We start from the raw sequence: 26,467 nt of genomic DNA, 5'->3' as shown, positions 1-26,467 counted from the left end.
TCTGGCCATAAGACTAATTAAACGTGCAATTTTTGAATACTGTGGAAATTACACTTGGCAGTATGCTTTATTCATTAGGTCGTTCTGTTGACGATATTTTCTGGTGTCTGTAAATCTTATGCAAAGTGCTTTGCAGTGCTTTTCCAAAGACTCCTGGTTAATTTTCTATTGTGACATTGTGGCATTTTCACATAACGTTGTTACATTGTAGATCTTGGCTAAAAAGAAAATGTTTAAAGAGGATTTATATATTACATACATTATATTATATTTATATATAATTAGTGTGTGATCAGCCTCCTTTTGCAAGCAAAGGCGGGCTCAAAGGTTAGCCGGGTTTCCCGCCACGCCCCTGGAGTTCCGGCAAGAGGAGAGCGGAGGCGTCCGCGATGTCGGGCGCGCGGAAACGGGGCGCGGGGCATTCCCTCGCGGGCTTCAGGCGGGGCGCGGGGAAGGGTGAGGCCGACCCGTCCGCCATACCCCAGGGCTTGATTCGGGCGGCTAGGAAAAGCGGCCAGTTAAACCTGTCCGGCCGGGAGTTGACCGAAGGTGAGCGGGGCAAGGGCCTGGGTCCCCCACCCAAAAAAAGAGCGGAGGTACATTTAGCATATATCTACCTAAACAGGGACGGCCTATGTTTCGTTCCCAAGCCGGACGGGCGGGGATTCAGCGCCCCAGCCTTTGGGGAAGATGGAGGCTCGCGGGTCTTTTTCTCCCTGCCCCTTCGGTCCGGAGGAAAGAGCATTTTGCACGCGCGGAGCTGCGCTGTTATGTGTGTTTCACGTCCTCTCTTCTGCCACCGGAATTTTTCCACCTGCAGGAATGACCGTGTGCATGTATTGCATCTATTTTTTTCCCCTTTACTCGCTGTTGTCCTATGGGTTTTGATACAGTGTGTGTTTCTAGTTGCTCCTGGAGCAAAAAACAAAAACCTGTTTTTTGAATTAAAGCTTCTCCTGAAATTCTTGAGCCAGGTGCTGGAGCAATATAAAGCCTGACTGCATTAGTGATTTATTGGGCTCATCTTCGTGTCCTGTTAACCACAGAACAACGATGCCTTACAAATCATTTTTAGAGGACATGTCCTCATGATTCAGTGTCTCATCCCCAGTCCACCACAGAGGCAGCTTACGTTCATTTTTCCTCGTCTCTCAACACAAGCCTTGCCAGATGAGAGAAACTGTACTTTGTCTCATTGATGCTGGTGTGGTCATGGCTGAAATTGGCCCAGCTCCCATTGATTCAGTTTTGGTTGCTGTGAGCATTCCCCATTCCCTTACTCAAAGGGCACTGTCCTCTGTGGTTTGGGCTGAATATGGACACATAACTTCTACAGACATTGGCCTGCCTAATGCCTGAACTGTTGCTTTGCATAGCACTGATCAGGTATTATGCAGACATGGATCTAGTATTTTTTTCTGGAAAACTAACATCTGTTTTTAAACACATGCTTAGTGACCTTTTGAAAGGTTGGAAGACCTGTGTTCAGAAAACTGGACTAGTGCTGTCCATTTGGAAGATCAATTTAAATGGGAAAAGGTGCCATATTTCTGCCAGCTGTGTCTTGCATGCTGGCTCTGTCTCAAATGAATACATGTTTTCTACTCCTTTTGCTGGCAATGTTGTGTAGCTTTGCTTTTTTCTGCTTTTATTACTTTGGGGGGGGCACCATTTTACCTACCCTACTGCCATTTTGCACACTTCATGGGATACTTCCAGATGATGCCAGCCATAGCCTCTTGTTGCCAGTACTGCATTTCCCTTGCATTACATTGATAGGGATATTTGGAAGCTGGGATGAAATTCACAAGAGTGCTGACAGTTTTTTTTTCTTTGTAAGCATGACCAGTAAATCTGTGTGCAAAAAAACCTTGCCTGATAGGTTGGTGGAAGACAAATCTTGAAGGAAGTGGGAAGGGCTCCTTTCGGTGTGCCATGTGAGCTCCATCACATTGCACATTTCCTCTGCCCCACTGACGTGTGAACTGGGTTATGTTTTGATGTGGTTCTGTTCTTCCAGAAGATTAGTAGGCCCATGTTCAGGAATGGCCTGAGTTAATGTCCTCAGTTGCCATTGAGGAGTAAACTATCACTTGGACAACTTGAAAGGTGGCTAAAGCCTACAATCCAGTCACCCATCCACATTCTCCCAAACCTGCCCCACCACACTTTAAAGAAAACAGTTAGTGTTCGTTTTTCCTACTGACTGTGATGCTAGGTGGGAGGGAAAATAGTAAGTGGAATCACAAATTGCTTCCTTTAAATTGTCATGCAGTAAAGTTATAAGGACAGGACCACTCACTAGCCTTGTTAGTGAGGCAAATTAGAGCTTAGCTGTTGGAGAGCATAAAATATGCCAGCATACTTTTCTGCAGTGTCTAGGAATCAAATATATGTAATTCATTTGTAGTTGGTGGACTTATGAATAAAATGGGATACTACATCTTTTAAAATTTAAGAAAATATGTAATTCTTTTCAGAAATACATTATTTTTTTTAAAGCTTCAACACTGATTTTGGAATATATCCAAAATCTGCTAATTTATTCCAAAATCAGTATTAGCTTACAGAAGAATAAAACCAATAGTGGAGTGTGAATTATGGTTATTGAATGCTTTGTTTATATGAACGTATATTTTTGTATGTAGTACCTCTACATGTATGGCGGATAAATTTGGATACTCCAGAGGAGGCCTACCAAAATCTCTCTTTCAGTGCTGCTGATCGGTGGTGGGAGCAAACTGATCTCAACAAACTGATCTTATCTTCCAACAAACTGCAGTGTCTTTCTGATGATGTCAAACTCTTATCTGCCCTCACTGTGCTGGATGTGAGTAACTGACGAATGACTGTTGCCATTGTGTGAGGAATCTTGCACTGATAACTTTTGGGGAAAATCATCTTCTGTTCTATAGACTGTAAACGTTTTCGTTGAGTGATCCAAATCTTGAGGGGCGTATAGAGATCTCTCTCTTGATTTCTCCTTTCCTCCCTCCCTTATCCTCATATACACACTGGTAAGCCTCTAGAATCAAGGATAGAGAGCTTTCCTTGAACCGAGTAGTCCCAGCTCAAGTCCAATTTGTTACCTAATCTTAGCTCAGTCACTGATTTCATTCACAGTATGTTGTGAAGTTAAAATGAATGCTGGCCTGCTACCTAGGGATTCCTTGGCCTGCTGTCCTTGTGTAATGCAGTCGGCTGTTTTCTTCATAATTCTGAACATTAAGAAAACTTTAGTACCTGAAATAAAAATGTTCCTATACTTTAAAACTGTTAAATACAAGTTGGGGAATTCTTGGAAAAGGCTTTGCCTCATATTTCCATTGCTAGTTCTTCAGAAACCTGAATATATCCCCAACATTCATATATGTAAGCAAGAAGTTTATTGTGACCACAGGTCAAAACATACAAATCATGCATATGAAAACTGTTCTCAATGTGAAAGGGCTTTTCTTCCTTGCTCTTCATTCTACCACCCCCCCCACCCGCCATTTGCTTTCATGATGAAATGGCAAAAATAAGCACAGAATTTCTAGTTTAGGGTAGATTACAATGGCTAGCATTACTGTAATTTTTGAAGTCTACATTTTTGCACAATTTAGCATTTAATATACTATATTTTAGCAAAATAGGTGTTCTGACAATTTCTTATTACTTTTAGGTGCATGATAATCAACTTACGTCTCTCCCTTCTGCTATAGGATCATTAGAAAATCTTCAGAAACTTAATGTGAGGTAAACGCATTCTATAAATGAAACAAGAATGTTCATGAAATAGAACTTTTTGAAACACAGATCTTAATATCTATTAACAGATCTTTGCAAGCTATAGTGTTTTTTCTATTGACAGGATATTTTAAAAGTAAATTTTAAAGTGTATTTGGGAAAGAAATGAGTTAGCTTTTTGTATAGAAAAAGCTGCTTTATCAGTTCAAATTGGTCATATGGTTAAATGTTAAATCAAAAGTAGATACTTATTATTTTCAATTTGCTAGTCTCAAGGCATTACTATGAGCTTTACCATAGGGATGCAGATGATTTGCTTATAAAGAACATGTTGGCATAATTAAAATGTGTTCAGTAATACAGTGGAACATGCTTGGATGACCTGGAATTGTGCATCTACATACCTTTTTAAAAAAAGCTCTGGCTCTATCTAGTGATGTCATTCCCCTAGTGCAGAGGTTAGAACTCTGTGGCCCTTTAGTTGTTGCTGAACTATCAATCTGCTCAGCAATATTGTGCATGCTAGCAACTGCTGTTACTTGCAGAAGCTCCTGTAGAATCCAGTACTTTTGTTGACTTCTGCAAACTGTTGCACAAATCATCACAACTTAATTTGACTAAATACTGCTCCCGTTAGCTGTTCCATTATCATTTATGTTGTCAGAACAAATGCCATCCCTCCTCGAGTTTTTATGTTGAGATACAACTTTACCAAAGGTGTTCAGAAGGTGAAATGGCTCCCAAGGTGCACCAGCTTTGGAAGGTATACTGAACTGTAGAGATGTGCCCCAAATGGGAAAAGTATATTTCAACATCAGAAGAAAACCTTGCTTGTAATGTTCTAACAATGTTCTGAATTGGCTGTGTTCTGGCCATAGTAAATCATGGAAACTTGGAATAAGCACTCTAGGGTCATAAAAGTAAGTTGAGTGGATAATCTATGTTGATTGCTACCTGCCATCTGACATATAGAAAAATTGGGTAAAAGACATATGGTGCAATCTAGGAAAATATGCCTCTTCTTTAAAATGTTGCAGACGTGCTACATTTGTGCTCTAGTGCTCTCCAGAGCATTTTTTGGAAATAAATTTGAAGAACTGTCAAACCCTAAGAAATATGATTCAAATTTGGAGTGGCATAATTTTCATCTGGAATCTCAAACAACTCTGTGGCAGCTGGTAGAGGTTAGGGAGAGAAATCAAAGTGTATTCTTTTTACCTAGGAACGGAAGCATGTAATAACAGCAATATTTGGGAGGTACTCTGTGCTCTTAAATGGTTGAGTTTTTGAAATCCTGAATATTTCTCATAGTTAAGAAACTATTATATTATTACTTACAGGCTTTGACATTTTACTTTAATTGAGAATTTGTATTTTTTAAATTAAAAATAAATCATGGATGTAAAGAATATTATTATATCTGTTAATATGCTTCCTGAATTGTAAGCCACCAAATAGTTCTAGGATCACATGGTGCTTAATTCAGTTCTTATCTGTTAGAGAAAAATCATTAAACTATAGGCAGATTATTTGAGGTTAGTTCAAACAAGCAAAAACTTTCCGTGATCATAGTTATTTATTAAACTTGACAGCAGAGTATGTTTTGAACAATCTTATATTAATGCAGCCCTTCACAATTCCTATTTTACTGATAGTCATAATAAACTGAAAGATATACCAGAAGAACTTACTCAGCTAAAACACTTGAGGAGTCTGCTTTTGCAACACAATGAATTGTATCACTTGCCTGATGAATTTGGACAGCTTGTCAGTTTGGAAGAGTTGGTAAGTAGAAGCTTTATGGCTTTCTCTTTTGGTGTTAGTTACTACTGTTTTAATTGATTTGTTGTTTATTCGTTTAGTCGCTTCCGACTCTTCGTGACTTCATGGACCAGCCCACGCCAGAGCTTCCTGTCGGTCGTCAACACCCCCAGCTCCCTCAGGGACGATTCTGTCACCTCTAGAATATCATCCATCCACCTTGCCCTTGGTCGGCTCCTCTTCCTTTTGCCTTCCACTCTCCCTAGCATCAGCATCTTCTCCAGGGTGTCCTGTCTTCTCATTATGTGGCCAAAGTATTTCAGTTTTGCCTTTAATATCATTCCCTCAAGTGAGCAGTCTGGCTTTATTTCCTGGAGGATGGACTGGTTTGATCTTCTTGCAGTCCAAGGCACTCTCAGAATTTTCCTCCAACACCACAGTTCAAAAGCATCTATCTTCCTTCGCTCAGCCTTCCTTATGGTCCAGCTCTCGCAGCCATATGTTACTACGGGGAACACCATTGCTTTAACTATGCGGACCTTTGTTGTCAGTGTGATGTCTCTGCTCTTAACTATTTTATCGAGATTTTTCATTGCTCTTCTTCCAAGGATTAAGCGTCTTCTGATTTCCTGACTGCAGTCAGCATCTGCAGTAATCTTTGCACCTAGGAATACAAAGTCTTTCACTGCTTCTACATTTTCTCCCTCTATTTGCCAGTTATCAATCAAGCTGGTTGCCATAATCTTGGTTTTTTTGAGGTTTAGCTGCAAACCAGCTTTTGCACTTTCTTCTTTCACCTTCATCATAAGGCTCCTCAGTTCCTCTTCGCTTTCAGCCATCAAAGTGGTATCATCTGCATATCTGAGATTGTTAATGTTTCTTCCAGAGATTTTAACTCCAGCCTTGGATTCCTCAAGGCCAGCTTGTCGCATGATGTGTTCTGCGTACAAGTTGAATAGGTAGGGTGAGAGGATACAGCCCTGCCGTACTCCTTTCCCAATCTTAAACCAGTCTGTTGTTCCGTGGTCTGTTCTTACTGTTGCTACTTGGTCGTTATACAGATTCTTCAGGAGGCAGACAAGATGACTTGGTATCCCCATACCACTAAGAACTTGCCACAATTTGTTATGGTCCACACAGTCAAAGGCTTTAGAATAGTCAATAAAACAGAAATAGATGTTTTTCTGAAACTCCCTGGCTTTTTCCATTATCCAGCGGATATTGGCAATTTGGTCTCTAGTTCCTCTGCCTTTTCTAAACCCAGCTTGTACATCTGGCAATTCTCGCTCCATGAACTGCTGAAGTCTACCTTGCAGGATCTTGAGCATTACCTTACTGGCATGTGAAATGAGTGCCACTGTTCGATAGTTTGAACATTCTTTAGTGTTTCCCTTTTTTGGTATGGGGATATAAGTTGATTTTTTCCAGTCTGATGGCCATTCTTGTGTTTTCCAAATTTGCTGGCATATAGCATGCATTACCTTGACAGCATCATCTTGCAAGATTTTGAACAGTTCAGCTGGGATGCCATCGTCTCCTGTTGCCTTGTTATTAGCAATGCTTCTTAAGGCCCATTCGACCTCACTCTTCAGGATGTCTGGCTCTAGCTCACTGACCACACCATCAAAGCTATCCCCGATATTGTTATCCTTCCTATACAGGTCTTCTGTATATTCTTGCCACCTTTTCTTGATCTCTTTTTCTTCTGTTAGGTCCTTGCCATCTTTGTTTTTGATCATACCCATTTTTGCCTGGAATTTACCTCCAATGTTTCTAATTTTCTGGAAGAGGTCTCTTGTCCTTCCTATTCTATTGTCTTCTTCCACTTCCGCGCATTGCTTGTTTAAAAATAATTCCTTATCTCTTCTGGCTAACCTCTGGAATTTTGCATTTAATTGGGCATATCTCCCCCTATCACTGTTGCCTTTTGCTTTCCTTCTTTCTTGGGCTACTTCTAGTGTCTCAGCAGACAGCCATTTTGCCTTCTTGGTTTTCTCTTTCTTTGGGATGTATTTTGTTGCTGCCTCCTGAACAATGCTGCCAACTTCTGTCCAGAGTTCTTCCGGGACCCTATCTACTAAGTCCAGTCCCTTAAATCTATTCTTCACTTCCACTGCATATTCCTTAGGAATATTAGTGAGCTCATATCTAGCTGATCTGTGGGTCTTCCCTAATCTCTTTAGTCTGATCCTAAATTGTGCAAGAAGAAGTTCGTGATCTGAACTACAGTCAGCTCCAGGCCTTGTTTTTACCGACTGTACAGATGTCCGCCACCTTTGGCTGCAAAGGATGTAATCAATCTGATTTCGGTGTTGTCCATCTGGTGAAGTCCATGTATAAAGCTGTCTCTTAGGTTGCTGGAAGAGAGTGTTTGTTATGCAGAGTGAATTGTCTTGGCAAAATTCTATCAGCCTATGTCCTGCTTCATTTTGTTCTCCCAGGCCATACTTACCTGTAATTCGAGGTGTCATTTGACTGCCCACCTTAGCATTCCAGTCTCCTGTGATGAAAATAACATCTCTTTGAGGCGTGTTGTCCAGAAGGTGCTGCAGATCCTCATAGAACTGCTCTACTTCAGCTTCTTCAGCATTTGTGGTTGGGGCGTATATTTGGATCACTGTGATGTTAGATGGCTTGCCCTGAATTCGAATTGAGATCATTCTGTCGTTTTTTGGGTTGTATCCAAGCACTGCTTTAGCCACTTTACTATTAATTATGAAGGCTACTCCATTTCTTCTGTGGTCCTCTTGTCCACAGTAGTAGATCTGGTGGTCATTTGATGTGAAGTGGCCCATTCCAGTCCATTTCAGTTCACTGACGCCCAGAATGTCTATCTTTAATCTTGACATCTCACCAATAACCACATCCAATTTGCCCTGGCTCATAGATCTTACATTCCAGGTTCCAATGGTGTGTTGATCCTTAGAACATCGGATTCGCCGTTCACCACCAGCACCGTCAGCCGCTAGCCGTCCTTTCGGCTTTGAACTAGCTGCGTCATCACGTCTGGGGCTAGTTGAGCTCATCCTCTGTTCCTCCCCAGTAGCATTTTGACCATCTTCCGACCTGGGGGTCTCACCTTCCGATGGTATACCGACATATCTCTGGTTGTACTGATCCATTTAGTTTTCACGGCAAGAATACTGGGGTGGGTTGCCATTACCTTCCCCAGGGATCGCATTTAGTCTGACCTCTCTGTCATGACCTTCCCGTCTTGGGTGGCCCTTCACGGTTTAGCTCATGGCATCATTGAGGTACTCAAGCTCCAGCACCACGACAAGGTAACGATCCTTTGCTGAAGTTTTAATTGATACAAGTACTTTATGTTTCTTGGTTTTGAAACAGGTGACCCACAAGTAAAGTTTGCTGAAGGAAAGGTGGTCATTTTCATTTCTGTTTCCCAAAATGTCCCTAAGAGGATAAGATACCCTATGTAACAGTGCAAGAGGAGGCAGTGGAAGTTGCAGAAGGAAGGGTCAAAAATCTCCATCCTGTTTCTCCTGGGTGGCATACAAGTTTATATTATTATTATTATTAGTATTAATCCATTGGCTCTTGGTCGTTATGAATGGAAGAAATAGCCGCACAATGTTACCAGAGAATTTGGGTGGTACAGAATGAATACAGGATATACCAATTTCCTTCTTTGTCCATATGATGCACTTCTCCAGCATTGAATTCCAGCTAGGTATGGTGTCTACTAGCTCAGAGAAGGCTTTGCATCCACATTCTTCAACCGTGCTCTCCAACACAGTGAAGGGGAAAAATGATCTCTGATGCTGGAACTGGAATGAAAGGAACCAAATTTGCTTCTGTCTGGCTGCAGGTAGTCCTCACTTAATGACCACAATAAGGACCCTAAAGTTGGTTGTTAAGAGGAGCAGTCGTTAAGTGAGTCACCATGTGACCAGACCTGATTTTATGACCATTTTTACAACAGTTGTTAAACAAATCACTGAGGTTGTTAAGTGAATCACAGGTAATTAAGTGAATCATTGTGGTTTTTAAGTGAATCCAGCTTTCCCAATGTACTTTTTTTGCCAGTGCGATGGTTTGTGACAGTTCTAAGTTTGACTACAGGTTGTAAAGCACTTTTTCTGAGGCCGTTGTAACTTCGGACTGTCATTAAACAAACAGTTGTTAAGCGAGGATTACCTGTACATGAGTCTTTTAGGATATGCCGAAGGCCTTGATGTCAGAACTCAAAATGGAAGGTAGAATTGTCCTATTCCATTTGTTTTCAGTTAGCCCAGGTCCATGTTTCTTAAATAGGTTGTAAATTATAGCTTACATTTTCTCACATAATTATTATTCAAAATAAGTAAACGGTTTTCTTTCCTTTCTTTTTTAGGATATCTCTAATAACCATATCTCTAGTATCCCTACAAGTTTTGCTTTTCTTACAAATGTGGTGCATCTCAATTTAGCTTCCAATCAGTTAAAGAATCTACCAGCAGAAATCAGTGCAATGAAAAGTAAGGACCTATTGAGTTGTAATTTAATTACTGCTTTGTCTTTGTTGTGTTATTTTCCTGCTTCTAAGAGAGGAAACATTATTTCCATCAGTCTTTTCTTTTAAGGAACTTTTTGTTTTCCTGTAAGTGAAAAGATGGCATGCTAATTTTAAATAAGCTACTAGATTAAATCTGTTGTCTAGGCAGGCAAGCAAAGTGTACTTGTACCAAGTTATTAGTAGGACTCTGGATGCATACAGATTCCAGGGGTAGAAATAGTTTACCATAAACACATTTTCTTACAAGTGTAAATGGAGAAATGGAAGCAGAATGTTTTGCCAAGTTCTCTCTAACATCTGTTATTTTAACGGACTGCCTTTATTCTGTTTTTATTCTGAAATAGCCCTTTATGATTTTTGTAAATCACACTGGGATTGTTTGCAATAAGATTTTAAGAATAGAATTAAAAACTTGAATTTTTAAAAATGGTCTGCTTACACAACATTTCATTGCAGATTATGAAAACCCTACTTCTCAGTGTTAGGGATTATTTGTAATTATATATGATGATGGCATAGCTATGTAAATAGAAATACTTTCTGCTTGTAGGTAGTCTTACTGACCGCAGCTGGGACTGGCTGCTCTGTCACTAAGTAACGCAGTCATAGTGAAACATCACGTGACTGTGTCTGGCTTACAGCGTCAGTTCTGGCTGCAGCCATGAAGCAAATCACCCACGGTTGCTAAGCACAATGTCACGTGACCGCAAGTTGCGACCTCCTGCCAGCTTCCCCATTGATTTTGCTTGTTGGAAGCTGGCTATGAAGGTTGCAAATGGTAATCACTTGACCGTGGGACACTGCAACCGTCGTAAATGTGTGTCAGTTGCCAAGCACCCAAATTGTGATCACGTGACTGTGGGGATGCTGCAACAGCTGCGAGTTCAAGGACTGGTCATAGATCTCCCTTTTCTGCACCTTCGTAACTTTGAACAGTTGCTGAATGAGCAGTCGGTAAGTGAGGACTACCTCTATACAAAAGTGAAATATTCTTAATAATTTTTATAGACACTAATATAGATCAGACTGAATCCCAACAGCATTTCTATAACCTTGCATTTACCACTGTTACCGAAGAAGCCAAGTTGGTAACATCTCATGCATATACTCAAGAATCACTTCTTACTGATCTATCTTAAACATTTACATGCTTTCTAGAGGTAGCAGATTAAATACTGGAATGGTTGTGATCTTTAATAAGCCATCATGATGACTTTGATACTGATGATACACTTCTTTCTCCATTTGCTCTATTCCTCTAGGTTTAAGACAGCTTGACTGCACTAAGAACTTCCTGGAAACTATACCTCCTGAATTGGCCAGTATGGTTTCATTAGAACAACTTTATCTAAGGAGAAATAAATTGTGTTACTTGCCAGATTTTCCTTCATGTACATATTTAAAGGTAGGATTTGTTTTCTTTCAATGCTTGGACCCATTAGCAGATAACTGAGGTGTCAGTAGAATCCAGAGGTTTTATCAAAATGACAAAATCTGTGTCATGATGTCGCCACAGACAAGCATTTTGTTATTTGCCCCCACCTGCCTTCTTTACAGACATCCATAGCAGACAGTAGTGTTATTAAAACATATTCAGTGATCTAAAAACCTACAGTTTAAGATTACAGTTAAAGCTATCTCATGTTTGCTTAAGCTCTAGGAGGATAAATCTGAATTTACTGGGTTGGTGAAAAAGAAATTAATTATGACTGAGTTGGCAATATCCTCCTCCTTTCCAATGCACTTGACAATTGAACCTAAACAAAATATGGAATAAGGTATTGCTAATCATTATTTTAGTTCAAGAAGTACACTTTTTTTGTAGAGTGTATACCTGAGATCGTAACTGAAAGGAATGTTCCTGTTCATTGGTTTAAAGAAAAGAAGAAATAAAAGAGTAATACAAGGCCCCTGTAGATGGAAGTCTTTTTGAGATGGGACCCCCAGCAGGCCTCTCCTGGTTCTCAGTGATGGGCAGATTCCCTTTGAAGCAGGCAGTCTTGGAGATAATCAGGATCCCTCCCCACCACACTGTATTAATTAAAGGGGCATTTCTGTATCCCTTCCATTTTTAGAAGTTTTTGTGGTTAACTTGCTCATATTTTAGTGACTATGTATATAAAATGGTGAAACTGAGCTAAACTTGATTGTTAATATAGCTATGTATTGAAATTGTATTTTAATTTAATTTTTGTTTGATGACAGCAGGATTAGAAGTTGTCTGTATATAATAATGCACATAATGTTTTCAGATAGAATGTTTTAAGGAAATGAGGAATACACTTATAAGTTGTTACTTTGTGCAACATATTTTGAGAATGTGGGTAGAATTTTTAAAAAAAATGAGAACTAAGATTATCAGAACTATAAGTACATTGGTGGAGGAATAGGTGTGATTTAGTTCCATAATAGTATTTATGATTTTATTGCTTGTAATAATTACAGTACAATTTCACATTTAAGGAACTCTGAAATAAATTAATGTATATTACTGCTTTTAGACATATGAAATTACAAAAAATATTTATTGGCATATTCTGCTTCTTAGACTATTTTATCTTAATAGCTTAAGAACTGTGTGATTTCTTTTTTATTTTTCTAGGAATTGCATATTGGTGAAAATCAGATTGAAGTATTAAGAGCTGAACAACTGAAATATCTGAGTTCCTTGTGTGTGTTGGAACTAAGGGATAATAAGTTGAAATCATTGCCTGATGAAATTACTCTGCTACAGGGGTTAGAGCGACTAGACTTATCCAACAATGATATTAGCAAGTAGGAAGCATATTTAATATTTTTACTTGTCGTTGAGGGAGAAATATTATATGGATTTTTAAAAATCTGTTCAATTGTATCTGATTCTCAGAGACTGCCTGGACTAGTTTGTGCAGTTTTCTTGACAGGATTGTTTGGAAGTGGTTTACCATTGCTTTCTTCCTAGGTCTGAGAGAGAGTGCCCAAGGTCACCCATCTGGCTTTGTGCCTAAGGTGGGACTAGACTCATGGTTTCCAGGTTTCTAGCCTGATGCCTTAATCACTACACCAAGCTGGCTCTCATTATATATTACCTAAGACCAAAACCATACTTTTGCCTTTGGAAAGTATGTTATTTATCATCTATGAAACTGCAGAAATGAGAACCTTTTCTAATAATGAGGTTCAAAATAATGAGTAAGGAAATAATTATGCTACTGTTACTTGGTTTGATGGGTGAAATCTTTAAAAAAACCCTTTATGTTGGCAGTCTTCCTTGTAAGCTGGGAAACCTTTCTCAGCTGAAGTTCTTAGCACTGGAAGGAAATCCTTTAAGAGCAATCCGAAGGGATGTTCTCCAAGTAAGTACACCTAATGTAGATACCATAGTACTTATTTCTGCTCCTTTAGAATCACAAGACAAACTAGCTATGCTTTAATTCTTTCATTTTAGAAAGGAACACAAGAAATCCTGAAATACCTTAGAAGCAAAATACAAGGTAAATAATTTATTTGAAAGTAGAAAGTTTGAGTTAAGTGAGATTTTGAAATAAATAAACTATTCTCATTTGTTTGGAAATGTTTTAGTAATTTTAATGGAAATGCCTACTCTTTTTGGAAAATGTGAATGCCAAATAAGCATACTGCCTTCCTGGATGGTGGAATAAAATGTGAATGTTACTGAAGTAACATTGAAATATCCTTTTACTAATAAGAACCAGTTCTGAAGGTTTTGCAAAGAACAACTCCAAATATCTTCTAAGGATGCCGTATTTAGAGCAGAGCCGAAATTTGGGCGAGGGGATAAAATATCCCTGATGTGAAACAATTACTTTTGGTGATGGACAGTCTCAAAAGTTGGGAACGAATGTATTTACTGTACATTTGGTTCTATCTCTACAACAACCATTCAGCATTAGGAGTCTTCAAATCCATTTAACTGAAAAAGTTTGATTTTTGAATGCACATATATAGCATGCATTGCAAATGTAACATATTTCAAGTTGAATATTTTTAATCTTCTCTGTTAAGATACAGATTAAGCCAATTGGTAAAATTTGAAATAATCTCTAATGTTTGTCAGATGTTACATGAACCTACATTTTTTTTTTGTAGATGATGGAATAAATAACCCAAATGGAGAATTTCCCATGACAGCAATGACTTTGCCAAGTCAATCCAAAATTAATATGCATGCTATTACTGCACTGAAGACATTAGATTATAGGTAGGAATATTTCAATTTATAAGATCCAGATTTCTCTATGGCTACTTGCCTCTGGAATGCCTTTCACCTAAAACTGAAGAAATTTACCTTTTTGCTGAAAATTTAAAAAGCCTTTAAAATAGATTCTCCATATAAGTATGGGCTTAGTACAAGTACATTCACAAGCTTTGTTAATTATTTTAATTTTAATTTTTAATTGTTAGTTTGATATTTTTATTAATTGCATGTTACTTTTTTTACTATAAACTACCGTAAGAAAATGTTAGTCAGAAGTATAAAAACTCAAAAATAAATGAATTCATGAAACTATTCAGCTTTAGAGTGGGTGGGTACCCAAATCTTGATAAACTATAACATTGTTTGAATTTGGTGCTATCTATGAATCCAGCCATTGTGGTTTATAGAGCATGACCTATGGAATCAGTAATTATGGCTTAGTAAAAAAAAACGTGGTTTTCAAAACCTGTGGCTTACTGTGATGTGTAAGCCCAGTCAGTGGCCCCTAACAGGTCATTAGGAAAGTTCTTATTACAGCTGAAGGAAAGAAACATAGCAACTTATCTTTGTGACATGAATTGTATTTTCTATTTGAATCATCGTACGTTGAGACGAGCAGCCTTCTCAAGCAGACCTCATTGCACAGACTAGATAAATGGCTTCACTTTTCATATGCAGTGCCCCTTTGTGACATAGCTATCCTGTCTTAATCTGTTTTGTAGTTCAGTACAGTAAAACCTTATTTTAACAGATCCGTTGTGGGTAGGGTCTGTTATTGAGGAAAGTTGAATTAGAAAGTGAGATGTTGTGGAGATTTACATCATTTGTTTATGGGGTCGTGAAGTTGCTGCCCAAATTACATAAATCACAGCAGAAATTTGGTCTGTTGCATGCAAAGTCTATTTTACTCTGGTCTGGCACAACAAGGTTTCATTGTACAAATAAGACCCACACTGAAAATATTTATAAGGATAAAAAAATGTAATGTTTTCCCCATAGAGGTATCATGTTGAATTTTTAATGTGTTGTTTATAACTTTTCAAAGAAGGAATGTCTAGAGCAAATAAGACTGATCATCTTTATCCTTTCAAATAATGTAACTTTTTAAAATGCTGTTTAGTGAGAAACAGGCCGCTGTAATACCGGACGAAGTTCTGAATGCAGTTGGAGACAATCCAGTCAGTAATGTAAACTTCAGCAAGAATAATCTGACTGACATTCCAGCAAGGTACTAAGTTTTTGTAGTATTTAATATTGCTGTTTCTTACTGTAAAGAAAATATGCAGATAGTCCTTGCTTAACAACCCTATTTGGGAATGGAATTTCCATTGCTAACCAGTGTGGTGGTTAGGAGGAACATCACATGACCACACCACTTAGCAATTGTAGTTCCAGTAGTCCCAGTTAGGGTTGTTAGGCAAGAACAACACCATCATTAAGCGAGGACTCATCCTTCTGCCCTGCCACGCTCACCTCTGCTTCAGCTCCCCCCACCCATCTGTCTCCCCCATCTCTGCCCTTTTGGACTCCCTGCGCTCCACCGCCCTGTACTTTGCCGCCCCTGCCGCCCTGCGCTCCACCCCGCATTCCCACCACCCCATACTCTGCCGCCCTGCGCTCCATCCTGCGCCCTCCTCACCCTGTGCTCCACTGCCTTTAATATTATAAGATAAGTGGCCAATCTCTATACTTGGCCACCTCACTGTGAGGTGAAATGTAGGCTTTCAGATTTTTGTTTGCTTGCTTCTAGTATTTATTAGCAGTTGCCCATAAATTGCTAATAAATTGACTTTTTTCTCAAGTATATGTTCGTTGTACTTTGGATGGTGTTACATTTCTCCTGTGAAATCCTCTATAGGCCATTATAAAACTATAAAAGTTAAAATACAGAATCGGTATTTTTTAAAACAGCTCCAAATACTGCAGATCCTAAACAAGATCAATTAAATTGCTTGTTTGCTTATTTATTTATTTTTACAATTTCTCTAGAATTGTGGAACTAAAAGAATCTGTGAGTGATATCAATTTTAGTTTCAATAAGCTCTCTTCTGTTTCTGTGGAGCTCTTTATGCTTCACAGACTGACACATTTGGATCTCAGGTAAGCAATTTCTGAAAATTTTCTTTCTAAGGTATGTTTGAATTATAACTGCCTGAGGTTTTCCTTTCAAAATGCAAAAATTGTTGAAGTGTTAACCAAGAATTCAAGTCAGAAGTGTCAGAGTAGGATAAAAACAATTCAGGTGAGATGCAAAGGGTCCTACAAATGAGCCTTTCTCTCAAAATTGCTAATATTATCGGGCAGGAAGGTTTCAAAGGTTCAGCTTCATTCACTTCAGTGAGATTACAGAATTATGGTCTTGGGATTCCTGATAAAGTAAAGTACACTGGTTGCATGGAAATCTCTATTTCAAATGATTATAAATAGAAGTCCCCTTCGGACTTTCCCACTTAATATGGGGACAAGACTTATTTGAGCAAAGTTTATATTTGCTGTTTGTACCCTGTCCTTGTGAATCTGACTAATGTTGACTCAGAGATATGGTTGAACTACAAGATGTGAAATATGCAGGATTTAATCCTCTTGGCCTTATATGAGAGCCAATGTGTTATAGTGTGTAAGGTTTTGGATCTGGAGTGGAGAGACCTTGGCTCTAGTTTACCTTCAGCCTTGGAATCCTACTGGTTGACTTTGGGCCAGTTTCACTCTCTCCTAGTACAGAGGATTATTATGGCAGGGAATATAAGTTTCGTACTATGCTTAGATACAAGCACATACCAAATAAAAATGCTAATACTGATGACTATACTCTCCCTAACATCAGGAGAAGAAACTAGGCCATATTTGGAGACCCATCTCTTTAAATCAATTTCCCTAGCCATGTAGAATAAGTATGAATGGAAAGAGGAATTAGGCTATTTATAGTAGAGTAATTCCCAACCCTACTAGCTGGAAGTTCACAAGCAGGTTTTGAGAACAGCAACTCTTCCCAGCAGGTAGTTTGATCCCAGCAGGTAGTAGAACTATGTTCCTTCCAAACTCAGGTGTGTTTATGTTTGATGGGGAACATCATTTTATGCATGTTCTAGATTACATGGTTCAATTTAAATATTAATGTATAATAAAAAGGAATAATTGGAGCATTTGGTTGCTTTTCTGCTTGACAATTTAGAAATAACATTTTGACATCTCTGCCAGAAGAAATGGAAGCACTGGCAAAACTACAGATAATAAATCTTGCCTTTAACAGGTAAGTACTTTTACAGATGGTCTCTTGTTTTCATTTTGTGATATTATATAGCACTGCTATTTATATTTTGGAAGCATTGTGCATTCAGGTCTCCCAAATAGTCTGATGTATCAAGTTAACAGGAAACAGGAAACTTTAAGGAGATTTCATATTCGAAAAAGCCATCTTCTGACAGTGGAAATGCCTGTCCATAGATGTTGAAATGTTACGTTACGTTCTTCACTATTCTACAATCATTTAAGATTGCTTCACATAGAAATTGAATGGTTTAGCACATTTATAGAGTACAGATAGTCCTCATTTAACAACCAGTTGCTTAATGACTGGTCAAAGTTATGACAGCCTCAGAAAGGGTGCTTAACAGCCTGTAAAGCAGTTATGGCTGTCATGAAATATCGCACCCCCCCCCCCCGTGGTCACATGACTGCATTTTGAGCGCTTGGCAACCGGTTCGCATTTACAACCGGTTGCCAAGTGCCCTGTGATCATGTAATCGCCATTTGCAATCTTCTCTGCCAGCTTCCCCAGAAAGTCAGCGGGGAAGTCTGTAGGGAAGGTTGCAAGCAGAGGGGACAGCTCTTTGGAGCTCTGACTTTCTCATCTGAAATCACAGCTGGAATTTTACCATTAAAAATAATTATATGTATTTTATCCCTTATAATTAAAATTTTTATAAATATCATGAGGTTAGAATTTACTATATAGTGATCTCACTATCTTTAAGAATATTGGGTATATAAATTGAATAATTTGATTATGTGCCATCAAGTCATTTTTGACTCCTAGTGACCACAAAGATATATTTTCTCCATGATGATCTATCCTAACCTGTTCTTTCAAGTCTCCCAATGGTGTGCTCATCGCCACTGTAATTGAGTCCATCCACCCTGCTGCTCTTCTCTTTCCTTCCATAATTCCCGACATTAGATCCTTTTCCAGAGAGCTGAGTCTTTGCATAATATGTCCAAAGTAGGATAATTTGAACCTGGTTATTTGTGCCTTGAGTGAGAACTCTGGGTTGATTTATTCGATGATCCATTAGTTTGTTTTCTTGGCTGCCCATAGTATTCTCAGGAGTCAAAGAATAACATGTATAAATTACAATCTGTGTATCTTTTTTCTTGGTCAGTGGGATGTGAATTATAATAGGATAGCAATTTTTTTTCTAATACACTTGAATAATTTCTAAATTCATGTTATCTAGCTTCTGTTTATGTCTTCACTGTTTAGTACTCATAACACTTTAAAGCAAAAAACAAACAAAAACCAGAAGAAAATGGTTTATAAGGATTTAATGGAACTGGGGCATGATCAATCATTGTTATGGTGCTTATTGTATATTTGGTAATACATGAACCCAGTAAATGAGATTAGAACACTATTCGTGAATAAATTTGGAATGTAGTAAAATGTATAATCTTCATATAGTTCTTAACTAATTGGCTATTATTTAAACAACTATGTATTTAATATTTTAGAACAGGCTTGAACAAAAAAGCAAGAGTACACCTCCTGGATAATTACAATCTGTATAAACTACTGCATATTTGTAAGATTAACAATAATAATTTTCACCTCACTAATAATAATAGTGTGTGTACACATTTTACTACTGACTTGTTCAACTTAAGGCCTTGTTCAGTTTTTTGGGCACAGCTTGAAATGGTTTTTAGTCTTCTGTCTGGGAGCTGAAGTTCACTGCAGCTGCTTACTCGTCTATCTTTATATTGCCTTTACCTCTTTTTCTTTCCAGCAAGTTCTTCAACAGCTATTTGGGGCCTCAGTAGCCAAATTTAGATCAGCCAGTAGTACTGTTTGTAACTGAAAACCTTTAAAGTTTGTATTTGGTACCTCTGCTACACTGAGACCTTTTGTGAATTTTTATGAATTTAAATGGGAATCCCCCGTAATAGGAAATATGCTCATCTCATAAAGATACTATGTAGAGTTTGAAGGAGTGTAGAATATTTTGTGAAGCCTGTGTATTAGACTCTTGATATTTGAGCAATTAAATCCATTTTCTAATGTAATTATTCTTTCAGGCTGATTCAAATCTAGGAAAACAACAAAAATAAGATTTAAAGGGAGAATCATTGTTCAGCTCTCTAGCTATTATATGTCAACTTCACACTGCTGGTCCATCGAATTACCAAGCACGCACACTCCACCTTCTCCCCTTAAGATACTTGTTTGGATACATACATAATTGCACCTTGGTCTCATTGAAATAATTAGGACGTAAAGTTACAATTATTGTAGTTTAAATTTTACCTGAATGCAAATAATTTGTTTCCAGATGTTTTTCAATAAAGTGTTTAAAGAATAAAGAGTTTGCCATGTTTACTTTCTAGCAACTATGTGATCCACAAGAATTTAACAGTATATTTGTTGGTTCTGCTTCCACTAGATTTTTTTGTCAACATAAACTATTTCAGCTTCCCTATTTACTGATGAAATGTGTATGGATTTTTATAGATTCAAAATATTTCCAAATGTCCTCTATCACATCCCAACCCTTGAAGTAATCCTCCTTGGAAATAATCAGATTGGATCCCTAGATCCTCAGCAGTTAAAGAAGATGGACAGGCTCAGTACTCTAGATCTTCAAAATAATGATCTCTTACAGATTCCACCACAACTTGGGAATTGTGTCAATCTCAGGTGATTTCATGACCTTTGAATGTTTCTAAGCAGCATATTTATTTTAGAAAAATACTGTACAGAAATATTACAGAAGTTTGTTAGTACTTTAGTAGGGTTTATTGCTATGTTTGTAGCTATTCAACTGATTTGCTTTTACTTTTGAAAAAAAAAATTAGTTATTTGTGGATATGGACTGTCAGACAATATTCTGTTCCTTAGGACAGTTTACATTTTCAGTTGGAGACATGCTCTGCCATATACTCTTGTTTTTATTTATTTATTTGTTAAATTTATATAGCCACCCATCTCACATACATGACTCTGGGCAGGTTACAGAGTTAAGAGCACAAGAAACTACCAAAATAACCAAAAAGCTAGTAAAACGTATTGAAACAATAGAAACTATTAAAAAGCATAAACATAATCTGTGGGAGAGTGCAATCAATCTCTCTTAACAGTATAGCCATTTTGCAGGCTCCATACCACCACTGCCAGATCCCCAGGCAACATGCTCCTTCTGCCAGATCTGATTGGGTAGGTGGATGTAATTGGGAAGAGGTGGTCCCTCAAATAACCTGGCCCCATGTGATGTAGGACTTCATAGGTAATTACGAGCAGCTTGAATTGAACCTGGAAGCCAACTGGTAACCAATGCAGCTTGCAGAGCAGAGGTGTAACGTGCTGATCTAGGTCTGCACGTAACTACCCGTGCCACATTTTGCAGCAGCTGAAGCTTATGGATGCTCTTCAAGGGCAGCCCTGTGTAGAGCGCATTACGTTAATCCATGCGGAAGGTGTTCAGGGCATGAGTGACTGAGAGTAGAGTCTCCAATCCAGAAGACTTATGCCCTATAAACATAAGTAAATTTTTGAATGTGAAATCTGTCCAGCTCAAATAAAACCCCCAGAATCAATTCATTGGAAATGTCATGTCTAAATAAACTCAATTTATAGCTGTCCTGTGGGGAGAAAAGAGGACAGCTCACTCTCAGTCTTCTGACAGTTCCAAGTGATAGCTATGCAGTTACTTAGCTAAAGTACAACTGTTCAGTTTTAAGTTAAATAAATTGATAATTATTACTCAAAATACTAATAAATAAGCCCCAAAGAAGGTTAAAATGATGCTTTTGATGTGTAGACCTTGTTTACAGAATTTAGAATGGGTTAGGAATTCTTATACTTTTAATGTAGCAGGCTCCTCCTGCAGGTTCTATCTAGGAGCAAACCTGGTAGGAATACCAGTAATCAGAATATGAAGCTGATTTCCGATCTGCCTTTGAGATAGATAAAAGTACACTTTAAAAAGAGATGCTGAGAGGACATAATTTCAAGGGTGAGCCTGCAGAGGAGAAACACACATTTTAATAAGTGGCAAAGTATTTCTGGAAGCTAAATAGATTACATATATTCAGTTGCTGTTGAATGTTTGTTTAATCTAGAAAAATCCTTGTGAATGGAAGCATTTTGAAGATGTTGATTCAGCTTTCTGCAGGCAATCTTCACTGATTTTCCCACTCCCTCTGCATGTTTCTATATCCCTACAAATTCTGCATCCAAATGAACAGCAGTACATAATTGGTTTCTGTCTTTCTCTTAGAATACTTTTACTGGAAGGTAATCCTTTCCGGACTCCTCGAGCAGCTATTCTTGCTAAGGGAACAGCTGCTGTGCTTGAATATCTGAGAAGCAGGATTCCTACTTCATCTGTTGCTGATGATGTGAACTAAAAAGTGTGCAACATCTTTCTTTCTGAAGAATGAAGATCGCAGCGTTTGTTCCTGAGAAACATAACTTGAAAATGCATATGCTGGGAAGTTGCTTTTAAAGTTCTCAAAGGATTTTACCCTACCTGCAAGCAACTCAGGCTATCCTTGGGTACATACTTGTATGGCATAAATTTGGGTGAGTGGTATATGGCCCTGCCCAGCAAAAGGAAATAGTTGCCTATGGCCTCCTCCCCCTTCAACTTAATATAGTTGGTATGAATGTGTTCTATTTTTATGTTTGCTACCTTTTGATCATTCAGAATTCTGTTTATATATTTTAAGAGCACCAAAAAGGTGTTTGGTATTCATATATACAATGTTAAGGCCTTGGCCTTAGGTCTATTATAAAAGTGTAAGCTAAAGATTCAGTTGCCATTGTTATTTTGGTACATGAATGCAATGTGTATTTGAAAATCAGATTCAGTTTCAAAAATAGCGTTTATACACATTTACAAATGTGAAAAATGTTTATGGAACAAATGTACAATACAGAGTATCACAAATTTTAGGAAGCAGTACCGTATCCACAGTCTTTGGGTCTGGTAGTCATTTGGGAATGACATAGGCATCATTGCAAAATGGTAATCGCAAATACTAGTTTTGTAGGAGGCAAACTGGGGAGGTTTTGTTCTGTTCTATCCATCTTTTCGTCATTTTCCCCACATATACCTCATTGTAAACACCCTCTACAAATGCTTGCCTCGTTCTCTCTCCTCTCATACGTTTTTTTTCTTAACTGGGATGATAAATACACTTATTTCATTGCAGTGTCCTGCTTGGTTTGCTTTCAGATTATTTTATTCTGATATACAGTCCCTATCTGAGTGAGGGTTCCTGCCAAATTCCAGTCATGAAATCTTAAGTAAAAGTTCAGTTAATTGATGAGTTCTACTGTTGAAACACCAGTGTTGAGACTGAGGTTTTAATCCCTTGTATAATGCTATCTGTTCAGTAATATGTGGAATTTTTTATTTGTTGGCTGCTGTACTTTGCTTCTGGGGACACTCTCCTTTCTCCTGCAAGAACCAAGGTGATTGTGAAAGATAGTCCTAACTGAATACAAGAGAGCTGACTCTAGCTTCTACCTATACACCACCACCCCTGCCTACCCCAATCAGCTATTCCAGCAGGGGGTGTATTCTCCAAAGTCTTGAGGTTAGATGCTGGCTATTGATATACTAAATGAAGGCTCATTTTAGAGAAACAGAAAACGTGCCAATTAGAAGTGAAGAGGGTGCTATGGTATCTTCTAGCTGTTTGCTTTTTCTGTATAACAAATGTTTTGGAGTTTTTAAATATGCTGGGAGAAATTCTTACAGATCAAAGAGGTGTTTCTAGGCATTCATTTTAATCCAGCGCAAGTACTGTATGCTTAAGTACTCCTGTGTGAGGCAGTAGACATCGATTATTTTAGTGGCTGGGAAGATAAGGATAGCATAAAGGATATACTAGTGCATCAAGTGCTGTCGACTCCCCACCCAGCTGTGCCAGATGCTTTCCACCCTATATGAGCATTAGTTAGAACAGGATCATCAATTCAAAAACCCCAGGAGAGCACATATTCTCTCTATGGTGGCAGCTGCTGGAAAAGTAACCTTTAGGCTGCTCTTTTATTTTCCAAACTGTACTTTGGATAAACTTGGGAGTCCTAAAAAAAATAAAAACTAAGTCTGTGAAACTGAGCACAAATAAAACTTAAAAGTTCCAATAAGAGACTTGCTGCTGATTATTGATACTTGCTTTCTATGAGTGAGCAAAAATTAAATAGTTGCAATACATTATTCTGAAAAGCAGAATGTTTACAATAAGGTGACTTTATTTATACAATAGACTTTTTAATATATTATTCAAAACACTTTTTTTAAATACTGAAAAAATTTGAGTACATCAAAGCCGAAAATGGCTCTGCTATACGCCGCACAGCATTGTTTGAGTCCCTGTATTCTTTTTATGTACATAAAGCATTGCAAAATGCATTCTAGACACAATATACACCTTACCAGTTAGTGTCAATACGCAAAGTAAAATGGAAAAGATACTATCTGTATGTGCAAATTAAAGATAATTGATTTCACTGAATCAATTCATTTAAAATATAGCTTTAAAGTACTTTTTCACATAAAATGAAGCAGCTTTCAAGTTCAGTAAATCTGTATACTGCAAAACATAGAATTACATTCACAATCTATGTTCATAAAGTAGTAAATGATTCTTCATTCAGCCTTATTTACAATGATACTGTAATTAAACTGAAAAGTATTTTGTCATATAGCAATCTTTGTAACACATACAAAAATGACAGTTCTGTATATAATTTAAGCTCAAAATCACAATTGTTTCAAAATATTAATTACAATACCGCTATCTCTATAATTAAACGTGTTTTATAAAATGGTAAAATTTGTAATAAAGTAAGTTGTTGGTTTTTACTTGATTACAGTACTCACAAGTAGAAAAATGTAACTAATAAGTCTTTGTCTTGCCCAGTGTTAAGCCACTTAAGCTAGCAAAGAGGCAGGAAAGGCCCCGATTTATAAAAATTCAGCCTCTTGTGCTGAACTGGTGTGGCTTATTGATGTTTAGAATAAAACTTCACAAAGGGGCATGAACATTCTAGATGGAATGAAATGGTGTGCATCTATATATATGCATATGCATATATAGTGTGTGAAACTTAATGCACATCTAAAGTTCATAAAGATTAGCAAGAGCAGTTTGAGTTGTTTTTTTTTAATAAGGAAAATTAGCTGTCAAGGATTTGTCTGCTGAGGCAAATATTCTTAGCCTCTGGGTGTCACTGTTGGACTTCTCAAACAGGATTACTATAGTTGTTAGTATATAAAGTGATTTTTTTAAACTACCTGCAATGCATTTTTATCTAATTCTAACTCTTGATTTAAAAATTGCTTTAATACTTGTCTCCTGTTTGGAATGCAGTGTAATAAAGGCAGACATGACCAAAAGGCAAAGTATTTGATAGCAATTCCAAACGGATGTTCAGTGTTTTACTAAAAAGAATGTTTTCTAAAGATATAAGTACTCTTCAATTCCATCTTTTACTTAGGAACATGAAAGCTATAAGCATGGAAAACCTCAATCAGAATTACAAACCAATCATTGAAAATGGTTGCTGTTGGCTTGGTTTTGAATCGTACCAATGGCTATTATTATCATTTGCTTAGGCATGTTGAAATGTATAAAGAAAGGCATGCACTGTGGTCAGAAACAGAACTCAGTAATTCTTACTTTTTACTGAGAAATAGGAGGCACAGCCTTCTGCAAGAGAAAGTGTTTAACATGCTCAATTGAGAATATATTTTCTCTGAAATGTCATAGGTGTGATGTTTACTGTGGAAAAGTGGTTAACTCTTCATTTAAAATAAGATTAAAATTCATAAATCTGTCCCAATTTATTGTATTGGTGCAAAAGAATGTGCTGGAGCTAGGAAGGTAATCTGGTACTGCAGTGAAAAGCTAAGGAAGCTGTGAATTACAAAGCGAAGGAAGATGACTGACAAAACTGGGAAGTTTGAGTTAATGAATTTGTGAGATATTTTAAATGGTACTCACCACTGGCAGCAAGGGCAAAATACAATAAACAGAGTTCACTTTCTTAACCATTGTCCTAATGTGCCTTCCTGGTTAATAGTTAATTATATGTATTTTATTATATTAATAGTTACATATAAATTAAAATCTTTACATCATTTGTATGAGAAGAGCAGATGTCTAATTTTTGCCAGTTGCAATTTTTAAATAGGTGCTTGTATTAAAAATAGGCTTAAAAATTGCTGCCTGGATAATTCTTTGCATTTTAGTTGGTTTTTTAAAAAAATGTTATACCTACCAAAATTATTCCATATGGTACTTAGAATATGATGTCTTAAAGTTTATTGTACCTACTAAAATGACTCCATATGGCATCTTATTAACTAGATTGCTTTTTACATTGTATAAATAGTACTGGGAAGAAAATACTTAGAGGGATTCTGAGAGTTAAAGCTTGTAGAAGACAGTTCTGTAGAGCTGCTGTTGCAGGCCTAGCTGCGTGCACAGATGCAAACCAATTTGCTCTCCATGCAGAAAAGTCCAATTTCTCCTGGGGTGTCCATAAACAGCTGCTGTGCTGAGTGGGAGCCAAAGAACAGAGCTGTCAGTCTCTCCTGGTTCTTTTAATCAAGCTTTAAGGCATGTTTGGGCAAAGAGCCTTTGTATATAGCCAGGGTTGGCTAGCACAACGGTCACCATGGTAACAAATGCAGCAAAGCCCAATTTGAATTAGAAGTAGGAGCTGAACAGAGCAGTTCAGAGCAGAGCTTTGGATTTCACATGAGCTTTTAAAAAGCATTGCCAAAGATGACAATGAATAGATCTGCCTGGATTACCTGCTTGAGGGTTGAAAGCAGTAGGGGAGATTTTAGCTATAGTCTCTGTTCTGTAATTTTCCAGATGATCAGAACTGTCTAAAGATTATTGTGGAATTAGTGACACACAGGAAGTACTTCACAGACTGAATAAAGTATATTGTATGAAGCATTATGTTTTATTTATAACCTGCTTTCATTCAGGAGCTGAAAGAAGTATACATTTTTCCCTACAGTAACAGC

General features: G+C 37.7%; 1 protein-coding gene across 3 annotated transcripts; it reads left to right on the top strand.

Annotated features, from left to right (window-relative positions):
• The first annotated feature begins 328 nt into the window (after positions 1-328).
• On the top strand, positions 329-24,271 carry LRRC40 (leucine rich repeat containing 40). Of its 3 annotated transcripts, none has more exons than XM_063298111.1 (15): positions 329-549; positions 2,649-2,830; positions 3,665-3,738; positions 5,385-5,514; positions 9,842-9,965; positions 11,266-11,408; positions 12,606-12,778; positions 13,248-13,338; positions 13,431-13,476; positions 14,093-14,204; positions 15,322-15,429; positions 16,191-16,301; positions 17,374-17,451; positions 19,927-20,101; positions 21,692-24,271. In XM_063298111.1, exons 1-15 carry the CDS (start codon positions 390-392, stop codon positions 21,710-21,712), a joined length of 1,728 nt encoding a protein of 575 aa, XP_063154181.1. In that variant the 5' UTR covers positions 329-389; the 3' UTR covers positions 21,713-24,271. The 3 variants fall into 3 exon arrangements, with proteins under 3 accessions (XP_063154181.1, XP_063154180.1, XP_063154182.1); XM_063298110.1 differs by having other exon boundaries at positions 333-549; positions 19,927-20,112; XM_063298112.1 differs by having other exon boundaries at positions 524-549; positions 2,716-2,830; positions 19,927-20,112.
• Positions 24,272-26,467: the final 2,196 nt, after the last annotated feature.

This window comes from Candoia aspera, chromosome 3 (genome assembly GCF_035149785.1).
Source record: "Candoia aspera isolate rCanAsp1 chromosome 3, rCanAsp1.hap2, whole genome shotgun sequence".
NCBI lineage: Eukaryota > Metazoa > Chordata > Lepidosauria > Squamata > Boidae > Candoia > Candoia aspera.
This window is presented reverse-complemented; position numbering and strand designations above follow the sequence as displayed.